This window comes from Diachasmimorpha longicaudata, chromosome 12 (assembly GCF_034640455.1).
Source record: "Diachasmimorpha longicaudata isolate KC_UGA_2023 chromosome 12, iyDiaLong2, whole genome shotgun sequence".
Lineage (NCBI taxonomy): Eukaryota > Metazoa > Arthropoda > Insecta > Hymenoptera > Braconidae > Diachasmimorpha > Diachasmimorpha longicaudata.
In genome coordinates this window covers 5,261,567-5,275,509 of record NC_087236.1, presented here as the reverse complement: position 1 = coordinate 5,275,509, position 13,943 = coordinate 5,261,567, and the positions used below count along the sequence as shown (strand labels likewise).

General features: G+C 37.0%; 1 protein-coding gene across 1 annotated transcript in view; it reads right to left on the bottom strand.

Moving 5' to 3' along the window:
• LOC135168246 (Krueppel-like factor 3) overlaps positions 1–10,643 on the bottom strand; it is a 152,392-nt gene extending 141,749 nt beyond the window's left edge. Inside the window, exons 1-2 of the mRNA XM_064132240.1 lie at positions 9,608–10,643; positions 2,632–3,195 (exon numbers count right to left, since the gene is read on the bottom strand). Coding sequence (XP_063988310.1) covers positions 2,632–2,643 — 12 coding nt within the window. The 5' untranslated portion in view covers positions 2,644–3,195; positions 9,608–10,643. The remainder of the gene's footprint in view (positions 1–2,631; positions 3,196–9,607) is intronic.
• Between the last annotated feature and the right edge of the window lie 3,300 nt (positions 10,644–13,943).

Genomic DNA, 13,943 nt, shown 5'->3' with positions numbered 1-13,943 from the left:
TATATCGAGTGCTTGAACCGAAAACGGACAAATAGAAACGGGAGTGAGTGTTGAGCCGAGTCACCACAAGTACTTCCAATCGAGTTCAATTCAACGGAAATGCACGAATAATTATTTAAACATTCAGTAAAATACACCAAAGGAGAAATAACATTTTATTCTCGAAGTGTTTCCCACAAAAATTTAAATAGTTAGATGGGGTGGTAAACAGGGTAGGGGGGTGGGTGTGAGGGGGATGTGAGGGGGTGGAGGACGCGAATAGACCGTGACAACGGGCTCTCGGGTCCGCGTGGACGGGTTACACCAGAGAGAAGTGCAATTACCCGACTAATAACACCATTTATAACCCATAAGCCGGACGGAAGACAAATCGGCTGTCGGACGGTGCGAGTAATTATACCGCAGTAATTATCAGTTTTCGAGGAAGAATATTTCATCCGGTTTTTAACATATACAAAATTCGGTAGTCAATTGTATGTCACGAATGATTATTTATTTTATTTAATGGTTTAAAAAAATAATTTATCAAGTTGTGGAAATAATGTGACACGAAAAAAAATTTATATCTCGAGACGTAAATAAAATATATGTCTCACAGATATAATTTTATTATTTTCTGGAGACGAGAAAAATGACGGTCTTGGTGAACTAATTGACAATTGACGAATATAAATGAATAGGAAATGTGATTAAAATAAATGGACGATTCCATTGTTTGTTTAAATGAATTTTGCAATTTAGGAAGAGATTTATATCGCTAGTGTATTGAGAGATAATTTTTTTCGGAATAATTATTTATTTCAGAGAATTTTTTATTTAAATCGTTTATTTTTTCTCGAATCATAAGCCTCAGAGGAGTTCGATCACTTTCCCATAGGATCAATCTAATTGTTTCAAACAATAACAGCGATATATTAAATCCTGCAACGATTATTTATTTTTTCTATTTTTTTAGACTTGACAACTCATTTTCCCAGGAGTTTGCCCAGGACTTATACCCACCAATATCATCCCCAAGAGCAATATACCTCCCCCAATTACCTGAGACTAACCCACCCACAAAACTATTCCCTTAAATAAATAAATACTTCTCTCAAATGAATTAATATACAAAAAAAAATTCTCTCTCATCATAAATAACAATTATATATATATTGTTATCATCCCACCACTTCATTGATAAATAACAGAAATAGTTGCTGAGACTCCTAACGTCCTTGACATAACTATTAAAATTTCCCCTTCAGGAATAAAAATAGTAAAAAAAATTCAGAAAATCCGAAAAAAAAAATCAACTGAAAATGATCAATCACGCGACCCCCCCCACTATATTTTTTTATCGACAATATTTTTCCATTATTGGTCAACCCAATAGCACATCAGGCAGATTGAACAATGTTACGATGTACCAGCCTTCACGATCCGTTATAGCCCACTTTTAACTTCCATACGTACAGTGTAAAGGGCGCAACATGGAGTACCAAGTTTTACGATTAAGTGTACTGCCGACACCGATATTTATTGCCGATATTCGGTGGGGTAATATTGGCACTTACCCAACACGAAACAACGTATATATATACAGTTGACGCACTGTAACATGCATTCTCTCCTTTCGTTCTCGAAATGGCACGTAAAAACGTCTCAGTGGAAAACATACTAACTCGAAAGCACATTGAGTACTAGTGTGGAATTTTTTGAGCGTGAATAAGGCCAATAAGTAACCACGAAAGGGTTATAAATACCGCAATTATTTCTACAGACTAATGAAATTAAAATTGTGAAAATAATGGACCAGTTGTACAGTAATTTTTTCGTTATTGATGGAATATTTTACCATCCAGTGAATTGTTGTAAAATGTCACTGAATTTACTACTAAGGGCGTATTGAGTTACAGATGTACTACAACCAGTGGCGAATAATTTTTATCACCGGTATGTTATTTATGGTAATTAAATGATGGAATCGTAAGAATTATGCTAATTCTGGGTTTATATCGGTACGAATATTCTCATACGGAGAATTATTATTTTTTATTATGGAATTGTTATTTTTTTAATGTTAGCCACTTCGACGATATTATTTCCATACCGCGAATACTACGATTGAGAGCTAAATATATAACAATTTTGACTCAAGGATATCTCGGTACCTGACCATGAATGTTAAAATAAAATCCTCGCATTTCTGTATTTATTTCTTCTTTTGAAAAATATTTCTTTTAAATCAGACAATTTTCGACGATTTTAAAAACAAAATTTTCTAGAACTTCTAGTAATTTCTAAAACAATTCCCACATATTTATTGCTACAGTTAAAAAAATTTCAGACCCATCAATAATCTTCCCAAAATTTCTAGAAGTTAATCGAATGTTCATCAAATTTATTTTTCTCTCTTCATATTTTTTTGTCTCCTAAATTCAGAAATTTTAAAATTTCTCAAAGTTTCGCAATCGTCCCTCGTCCAATTTAACATTAAATTAATCACCGAGGTAATTAAAAAAATAAACAACTAAAAATTCCCCCAAGTTTTAGATTCAAAAATCAAGAAAATTAATGTTTAAAAAAATGGTCCCAGCCATTGTATATCCTTGAGTCACATAAAATACAAAAAAAATATTGATGACTCACCATGAAAACCATGAACCTTGATTGCAGGTTGGCGCTCCCGATGTAAGTCAGCGTAACTAGCCCCCAAACGGCTATTCCTCGTAAACAATAACTTGAATATCACTTCCCTCCGTTAAACTCCTCTTGTACACTTTTCACAATGTTCGTATTGTATATCCGTATCAGTGCTTCACCACTGATTTTTTTTTTTTTTTTTAATAAAATTCTCACCAACTAATGCAGACACAGTTAGGGAAAATCAATCGACAAGTGGTATACGCTCGTTCCGGTTGCGCGCACGACGAATGCCGTTCAATGTCCGATCGGTTAAATTCAAGAGAACGTATACGCGCACCATTCAATTATAAATCACTTGCCCTCTGGGTGTAGATATACGTGTTGTCTTTTAAACGCAGGTAGCATTATTATCGATAATTTTCAATTTACGTGGGGATTCGTTTACTTATTGATTTGTTTTGGTTTTTATTACTATATTTTTTTAATTATTTTATCCGGTTATACTGACGATTACTGGCATCAGGTTGGCATACTGGCGTCAATACTGGCCCACTCAGCTCATTTCATCTGAAACAATTAAATTAAATTCATCAGCTAATTTATATTAATTAATACTATAAATTACTTATAGAATTATTGAATGAATTCCAAATTTCTTTCCATTCCACTCTAGTTTTACTTAGGGATCTCCCAACCCGACCAAAATAGTTTCTAGTTCTAAACTCGTCTCATATAATATTCGAAATGTCTCTAACAATTGATTCAAATTTTTTTTTAAATATATAAAACTAAATTGTCATTAGTAAAAAAAAAATCAAACTTACGCGCAAAATAGATCGATTTTGCAATGTTATTATCATGCGACAGTGGTATGTAGTAGAGTGGTAAAAAAAAAAAATGTTGTCGACTTGGACATAGTCCGAAGAGGGGGGAAAGGGGGGAGGGGGATCGAGAATATGCAATCGGAGCGCACGGTTGACAGGGCGCGGTCAAACTGCACTGCGCCGGGCCCATGACGCACCCGTTTCTTTATTTAAATCATTCGATCCGTCACGTCACAATCGATTAAAGCTAATAACTGGGGAAATGGGATAAAAAAAAACAAATTTGATGATATGAAAAACCCATAACTATCACAGCATCCTCAGCGATACATCAAGAAAACAAAAATGTTCATCTCCGTTATTTTTTTTTTCAATTTTTCAATTGTTTATTTCGCAAGAAAAAAAATAAACGCGGACTTGCAACCGATTTGATTAGTCTGACGCAATAACTGGGAATTTTTTCATCGAATTCTCGGGTACGAGTCAGGGTACCGTATGTTTTTCGTCAGTTGGGATTTAATTACTCCGGTGGTGAAAAATTTTTAACAGAATTTTTGTAATTCTTGGTGATTAGTAATCGTTGAACAAATTTGTCAGTGATTATTGGGATTTTTGTGCCATTTTTGGACACGGATAATTCGATTTTTGATAGAAATTTGGCAGGTGATTTTTCCATTAAACGATTAATTTTTTTACTTCTTAATAAGTGAAATTGAAAAATTTTTATTTGACAAAAATCACGGTTTCTAATTCTATTTTTTCTAAATGAAAAATATACCACAGCTGAGTATGACGTCTGGTTTTTAAGACACAATATATTATTTACCGGGAACAATTTAAAAATAAATAAATAAAAATCGACAATTTTTTTCCAGAACAAAATAAGGAAAAAATAATAAATTCTTTCGCAGTTTATGAATGGAGTGCAGAAGGTAGACGCGTGCGAGTGCTCGGCGATTTGGAACGACCGCGAAACACGTGTCTCGGATGCATTTAAACATATACCGACCCCCATAATCTCTCAAAAAAGGAAAAAAAAAATGTAGACATTAAAATTTTGCGAAAACAGCGCGATGTGAACCGCCGCAAATTCTGCATTTTTTTTCCCTGAGATCTTGTGACCGCACAATTCACGTAATTTACGATGTCGACTAATCACCCAGTGATCGTCCACGACACTCACGCAGTAAAACTACCCCCAAAAATCATCGAAACGACTGATTGAATTAATTAATTAACTGTAACGGCCATTGTCGAGCCATCACTTCAGGGAGAGGCAATAAAAAAATGGTATCGTTTCCAGAATGCAACGAGTTTGTCATCAACTGATGTTTGCCGTTTGGTAAATGTAGTAACCCAGTGACACGCGGAGAATTCATTGCGACATCATCAACAGGGACACAAGTTCGCCCGCGGAAAAATTGTACAAATGAGTCAACTACGCGAAGAGAATTATTCAGTAAAAATTACAGAATAACAAATGATTTTCCGATTCGACAGCTCCCGATTAAATTTTCACATCCATCCCCCAAGAAAGTAACTAATTACCACATAATTATTCCCTCATAATTCCCTATTTATTGTATCCAAAACAAAACATTATCACTCCTCGGCGAAAAATTACCAAATAAATTTCAAATTACCCGTCACGAATGCCTTCATTCAAATAAACTTTCTGCAACGCCCCAACTCTCCAAAACATATTTTAAATCCAACCAACAAATAAAATACTTCAATTAGTGCAAATAAATTCTATTCAATTATCGAAATTTACTGAACACTTCAAATTTCCTCTCCTCCATTCCCATAAAAATTATCCACCACCAATTTCCTACACCGAATTACGTAAACACTTCCTCAATTTTTCCTGACCATTCTTCCCCCTACATTCAAATAAATCCCCATCTCCATCCTCATCCCCCCCCCCTCTCCCCCTCTCCTACATCGAAAATAAAACCATAAAATAATATAATTTCTCCCTCGAAAATATTCTACAATATAATTCCCGCGAATACACCAAGAATTTCCATCTCAATAATTATCCACATCCATCAAAGAAGGAAAAATCGGTGCAACAACCGGAAAAACATAAAATTAATACCACTCTTTAACCGTCTCCGGAACGATAGGCCATTCAGCTAATAACAGTCATGGTATTCAGTATGACCTATGATTGTCAAAATGAGAGCATCATAAACCACAAAAGGTTCTTCCACTCCCTTCTCCCATCACTATTTGGCACGTTAAAAAATTCAATTAGCGGTTCCACATACTCACATTAACCACACCCATAGTATACTTCCCAACACCATAACGAGACACTCAAATACATAAAAAGTATTAAATAAAAAAAAAAAAAAACATAATTCACTAGTTTGTTTTTTTTAATTTTTTTTTTTTTTTTTTATTCACTCGTCGTGCCTTCGAAATAATGAAACAACGTTCGTACACACAGCCTTGGATGCTAAACGCACGTGTATGGGCTCCGGTGCTGTGAGACGGGCTCAAGGCCTATTCCTTATCACATTCACATTTTCTCGTGTTGCACATACGGCACCAGTGGTGAAACAAAAAAAAAATATATATATATATATATATGGATCGTCACACGGTTGTCACAAGGGTTCAAGTGGGGCTTGACGTCGTTTGACGGCCGGAGATTGCACTCTGACGAGTGGATTCTGGCTATCGGCCTAGGAAGCTATCAACCATCTGTGCACTTAACTCATTACTACTGGATTGAAATGCATAGACCCCGTGAATCTCAATTTCCGAGATTATTCTGATGATAAATAACCACCTAACACATTCAACTGACTGTATCTTGTAATTATTTACAGTTAAATATTATTTTTTTAAATTTATTTACGTGATAATATGACGAGTCTTAGTCTATCGAGCGATTGTCAGTATTAAATAATAAATAAATGAATAAATAATGTAGAAAAAAAGGTCGAGAGAAGGAGGGGGGATAAGACAAAGCCCTACCAGTAAATAATAATAATATTATTATATTTTTAAAAATTGTTATTGAGTCCTGTCCGATTCCTCTGATAATTTCCAAAGTCAAACTACCACATGAAAATAAATTTTGAATGAAAATTTGACCTCCAGAGGACAACGTGGGACCAAATAACAATTAACAATTTTTTAAATCAAGTTTTGGTGGAAAAATGAGACTTGAAAGGGTAATTTTTTAAATAAAACTAACCCTCGTTCCTCGTTTCAACCCCTGAAGGTGTAATTTTTAACTAAAAAAAATTTATTTCTGTGCACTGATGTGTGAAATAATATCTGATCAATAGCACCGATCAATCCAGAAATAGAGACCGGTTGACTTATCGATTGTGCACGATCACCCAGGGCTTCATGATGCGAGAAGGTGCGAAGAAGCTCACGTAATGATTAAGCTATTAATCAGGGCGGAACGAGTTGGGTTAAACTCTGCGTAACACGCGACTTTCTCTCTCTCTCTCTCACACTCTCTCTTGATATCTGTGAGTTAAAAGCCCATGAACGGCCTCTACTGGGATGATAATACCCAATCGGAGATATACTACCGGGTGATTGTCGGGAAATATCAGTGACAGTGTCACACGCTTCCCACAATAATATGTTCACCTCGAGGATATAAAATGCAACCGCCCGCGCAATTTCTTACTAACGACTGACTTTTATTGATGAAAAATATCAAACTCACGCGACAATCATTCATTAGCATACAATGGTTCGATAATGAAACCTATCTATGACGCGCTACTGGATCATAGAGCACCTGATTGTTGAAAAACAAGATTTTTCGATGGTGATATTAATTGAAAAATGAATTCATTTATTTTTCACCAACTGAAGAGATTTTTTTTTAAATTTCTATCTATAATTTAATTAAATATGAATGTTATAAATGAAAATAGGAAATTTTCTGAGGAAATTGAACAATTTATTATCGATATGAAATAAAATTAATTAATTAATTAAGAGTTACATACTCCTATTTATATTAAAAATAGAATTTAATTGACAATTTGTCCTCTTTATGCCCCTCAAAAATTCCAAATCCCATCAAATATTCCGTAAAAAAATTTTTTTAATTTTTCATCCCCCAAGAGCAGAGAAATATCACCCTCAATCTTGTCTTCCAACAGCCTAGAAAAATCAAACCCCAAGTTTTCTCCATTATCTCCATAGAAGCCCTCCAGTCAAAGCTCTCCTTTCCCTCCTCTGTTCTTAATCAGTAAAAAATTTGCAACAACTGACCCCAATTGCGAAAAAAATTCACCCGAACGATTAACCGTAAATACCCGTAGATTCAAATCTTCACCTAATAGAGTAATCCTCAGAGTAGGCCTGCATAATTAAATCCATCATGAGGCGTGTCATCGAGACACCGCACGAGAAGTGCGCACAACATATCTGGCAAAAAATAGCGGGATTCTTGTATAAACGTACACTGACGTCTTCGGATAAATAATGACAGTCCCACTGACCATTTTTTTTTTTATCCTCATCCATAGATTCTAATGTGACCTCGCAACTGGATTCGTCTCTGGGGTTTAAACATAAATAATATATAAGATAATATCGGCAACTCATCAGCGCCACTTGACATTCAGGAATGCGCGACGTTCACTCTAAACTATTACCGTCCCAATTTCTTTACTCAGAATTTTTTTTTTTCACTTTTTCCCTCATTCTCAATTTATTTATTTCCATCAATCATAAATAGACAGAGAATTATTCATAAAAAATTGCTTCAATTGTTATTAGTTATTATATCCATTCAACCAATTAATTATTTTTCAATTGGGGCAATTTTCTCTTGAAAAAAAAATTAATAAATAAAATATATATATCATATGAATGTTATATATATATTTTATGATGTCATATAATTTTTTTCCTCATAAATTTGGAAAGTATATAAAATTTTCCCAAATTAAATATTTTCCAAATGAATTTTTCCGCAGGACTATAACTTTAAAAATCAGGAGCAACGAATAAGCGATCATTCCCCACTAGACTATCAATTTAATGTCAATACAATTATGTCCAGATAATATATGCCACCGTGCGTGAGATAGATGTAGTGATACGCCTTCAGCGTTGCGGCCATTTACGCGGACCTCACAAGGCATAAATAATCCTATTAAAACGTGTCGCTGGTAATGTCAACAATCTGACAGGTAACACGACAATATATATGAAAAAAAAATATATTTCAGGGCTTATATACTCAACAGGGACAAAGACATCTGCTAACGACATCGTTGGAACAATGTTGAGAGGTTTAATCACATCTGTCCTTGACTTTTCTCCTCCATCACTGAATAATTATTGTCACAGTGACACTTATCTGGGGAACTATCGCTGAGACTGAAAAAAACCGCATGAATTGGGTCATTTCGGTGGCAACAGTCCTCACTCTGGGTAATTACTCGTGACGATATACAGAGAGAAATTTTTTTTTTGGGGAAATGTTGTTTAGCGGCTCTAACGAAGTGGAGAAAATTTTCAGGCGACGAGAAAGTCGAATTATTATTCGAATTTTATAATTTACTTTTCTCGGTTTTTTTGTGGCTTCAGAGCTCTTCAAAGAGCTTCAAAATATCCTGAACTTAAGGATTAGACAATCAAATAAAACGATCGAGAACCCTTTCATCAAAAGTGTTGAAGAAAGCGAGGAAAATTCGCGGAAATCCGAGGCGACGGAAAAGCCGGATTAGTATTCGATTTTTTGCTTTGACTGTTCTAATATTTGTGAAAATATCCCAAACTAGAGAACCAGAATTTCAAATGAAATTATCGAACACAATTTCGCGTATAATACCGAAGAGCTAATCGATAACGCGAGGAAAATTCCGGGAAATTCAGGTAAACAATGCCCCCAATTTTCGCGAGCTAAAAACAAAACTCTCACCAACCTATTCTTTCTACATTAAATGCTCTTACATTAAATTATTCTCGCACACTAAATCACGTTTTTCATTAACAAATATCAATTTTCTTCTCCCCCTCCCCCTCTCCCATTAATTAATTTCCAATAGAAATGTATCCTCCACCGGTTTCGACCCAACCTCCCCTCCCACCCCACCACTCACGCAAGTAAATCAACCAAATAAATGTATAAACAATAATAAATAATAATAAAAACTCACCCGCACCGGTCTCTCCCCCGACGCTCTCTGTGTCCTTCCTCAGGATTCCGTCAATACGTCCCACCTCATAATCCACCAGCTGTCACCAACCAGCAAATTGAACGTAAAATTATTATCACAGTAAATTCGCGGAGCACATCGAGCCCCTACCCCGAGGAGCCTTCAAAAATTCTCAGATATTCGCACTCTCCACTGTCCACACGACAAACCTCACCCCCCTCGCGTCATCAAAACAATCGAATAAAATATTATTCTCCCGATTTATCACAATTACCACAACTCCTGTACCTCATAACTGTTCTGTTATCCCCGCTGCCGAGTCACTCCGTAAACGCCTTGTGTGCATATTCATCGACGGAGGATGGCCGAGAGACTGAGTGTGAGGATCGATGAACTTTAAACGATAATAAAAAAAAAAACCTCTGATAAATACCCCGGGGGTCAATCACACATTCACAACGAAAAATGTTAATTTCCCAGGCACACGTTAATTCCGTCGTTTTTCCTCATGTCCTCGAGGGCTCGCGTTCTTTCGTCAATTCGTCGAGGCACTGATTATTGACCACAAACTCCCAAATTCCGATGATGATGCAATTGAACAACACTGGCGTCTATTGCAAACACAATCAGCTGACCGGCACGCGTGGCTGCTATGGCAACCGGTGCGCGGTTGTACCGTATCTACTGCAGCTCCGGCGCATGAAGATAGAATATCACACGTATACAACACTATCGCGAGTGACGGCGGCGCTCTGACGACCCGACGACCATGACAAAACACTGGAAAATATACATCAATTGTTGGGACAATTCATTGTCATTGTTTTCACTCTCACTTGGCATTTCAACTGTTTTTATTCACGGATAACTCACTCGTCTGCTGGGTGAACTGTCCTTCCGGCGTTATTGTGGTGAATATTTTGTCGTTCGTTGGGACGTCGTTGGTGGGGCGTCCGGAGGCCTTCGCTGATCGTTAGACGTTAATTTTGGAGATTGATAATTGCATGGGGGCTGCTTCTTCTTTCCAGATGATGAGGACTGGCGATGGGGGATTACACGATAGTTGTGGTGACGAGAATTTCAATGGGTGAGCGACGTTACCACCACATCCGCTCGTGTCGGCAGCCGGGCGTGCACTGGCTCCAACTTCACGAGTGAGCCACACCGGAGTCTTGAAACACACCACTCGTCGGTGGGGCCTGTACTCGCGGAGATACGCGCGCGGCCCACACGACTTGGCTACTATTACTATGAGGGCTTTATGGAGGGAGATCCGATCCCCCGGTGGGTCTGGGTGAACTGTTCCTGGGATTTTCGCGAGGGAAAACAATGCTTCCGCATTTTGGGGGGCCATTTTTATTTTTCGGAATGTATTAGTGAGTAGATGGCGTGATTTTGTTATTCTCGAAAGGCAGGAATGCGCAATTCGTTGAGGAAAAATTATTTTTTGTTTTTTACGGAAATAAATGTGGCGGTTGGGCTGTGTTTTTTGGCTGAATGTTGTGGTGGAAGTTGAATGCTTATGAGAACAGGAAATTTTGGGAATTTACCTTTTTTTGGAGCGTTGAAAGACTCTTGCTGGTGTATGAGAAAGACTCTCCTCCTTTGGGACTCGGTGGACTGTCTCTCCCATTTTCGCGAGGACAAAAAAATGCGTCGCTGTTTCGGGCGGCCATTTTGGTGGTTTGGTGGACTGGTGGTGGGATTTTGTGATTGTCGAAACGGGGAAATGCGCAATTCGTCGACTGGAAATAAAGTTTTTTATGGGAATATATATGATGCTAACTCGGGACTCACCAAAATGTTTGACCAAATGTTGAAATGATATCCAAATGTGTAGAAAATAGGAAATTTCGGGAATTTACCTTCTTTTGAGTCGTTGAAACACTGAATGCAGCAGAATGCCAACGAATGTCTCCTTCTTCGGGTCTGGGTGGACTGTGTCCGAGATTTTCGCGAGGGACAAAGACGCGTCGTCATTTCGGGCGGCCATTTTGTTTTTCGTGATATGTGCTCTGTCCACCAGATCGCGGGATTTTATTGTCGAAGAAGGGATATGCCCAATTCATCGACTGGAAATCAATTATTTTACGGAAATATATATGATGCTAACTCTTTGTTCCATAGCAGAATATCGTCATTAAGTTTATAAGTTTCAACAAATCGGAAATTTGATCGATTTACCTTTGTTTGAGGCGTTGAAACACCAACTGCTGCCGAATGAAAAAGACGCCATCGTCCCTTGAGTCCCTCTGAACTCTTTCTGAGTATTTCGCGAGGGAAAGAGACGCTTCCCAGCGTCGGGCGGCCATCTTTAATTTTCGTGGTACGTCCTTTGGACACCAGGCGGCGCCATTTTGCCATCGTCTTATTGTGCAAAGACACAGGTTATCGAGTAGAAATAAATCCTTCATCAGAATACAATTCAATTACGGTTTTGTAATCATGTGGTGATCGCGAATGTGTCAAGTGCCAATCGTGAACACGTCAAGAGACTGTAATTCCCGTAAATGAACACATTCGAGGGCCTCCAAAATCTTGATAACCTCCCATTATTACTCGACATTTCCGCAATACGAGACAATTTTTTCATCTCATTTTGTCTCAATTATTTCCAACTTTCGTTTGTCTCAGCAAACACGTGTAAGTATTCACTGCACATACAAAACATTCGTTTGCATTTTGCGTTTAGTGACACCAAGCTGTCCGGTTCTTTCTGTAAGACGTGCGTCTAACAGTAAGGACCGGTTGAGATCTGAAGATTATTTTCCAAGAATGCGTGTGTACACATGTTGACTTCTTTTTTTTTTTTGCAATCCTCTTTTTTTCTCCTCCCTCCGAGTGCATTGAATCACGATGAAACGTGCAGTTTAATTAATAAACATAATTTGCATTATCAAGATGAGTGGGTGATAGCGATTAATGAGTTGATGTTTTTTTTTCAGCCAGGGGATTATTAATAAATGCAGGGATTAAAGGAATAAGGCTGATGGCTATCGGCCGAGCTGTTGCTCACGTCTCTCTTTACGAGTGTCAAACGCGAATCTCAAAACTACGGAGTGATTTTCTATCTCGAGATGAGTTGAAAGGAAAGCTAACGAGGATGACACGCGTATCCTAGGCCATTCCAATGGGAGTTGAACAGCCTGGGTCTCGACAGTTGAAATCAGAATAACGGAATATTCAATTTATCCATTTGAGATTATCAACGAGAGATGCATTTGATTGTGTGCAATATGTTTATTCATTTTTCATCGTTCACTAGAAAGGGCACGAGGGCTCATTTTCTTTCTATTGAAAACATGAAAATTAAATTTTATAGAAAATAATTATCCAAAATATTTTACCTGTAAATTAACCGATTCATATCATGTTATATTATACTTTGTATAACTACAAATGTACACGATATAATATAATTAAGAATATTTTATTTAAATGCATTTCACAACGTGAATATTGATCTAATGGTGATAAATGTAGATCGATAATTATTTGTGCGAATTCGATACTTTAGTCGCAATCGATCGACTTTGATAGTCATGTTTCATTGTTATTGTTTCCCTGACATATACAAATGACATGTGTAACGGGGATAATGTCACAGATCGATACAATGAGTGATCTCCAGGGATAGTATCAGTACAAATGAATCATAACTCCCACTCAAATATGTGGAACGAAAAAAAATCGATTTCAATGAGATGAAATGAAAGAGAGTTGGCATTGGTGAGTGCCCAGTGAAGAATCCGAGGGAGAGTGACGATACACCTGCACCCAAATCAAAGGTGTGTCGACAGGAGACACGTGGGATTGATGACTATGTCAATTGGTTACTCAATGTCATGTTTATGCTCAATCGTTTTTTTATGTGCATCCTATTTGTATGGAAATGATCACTGAGACTCTGGGGTGCCAAAAATCATGACTAAATTACTGAGAAAAAATGGGGCCTCATTTCATAACTTCACATTACTTTAATTATTTACTTTGCTTTTGTCATTTGTTTTGTCTTTCATTTTGTATAAATCTGGCTTGAATTATGAATTGGAATAAAAACTGATCCAATTAATTTTCAATTGTTATTAAGACTTTGAGATAATTGGGTTCTAGAATTTTTTAGGCCTGTTTAGAGGCACAATTTTATTCCCCGAAAAGTCGACTAGTCTTATTTTCTCATTATAATCCCATTTATTTTAATAAACACGCCCTCGTCATCTGAAAAGGGGGAAGTGGTCACGGAAATACTGATTGGGGCTACCGGTTACCAAAAATGAAAAAAAAGTCTGGCCTTCGGTTATCATTTTTTTAACTCCTTTGCAAAATTCAAATAATT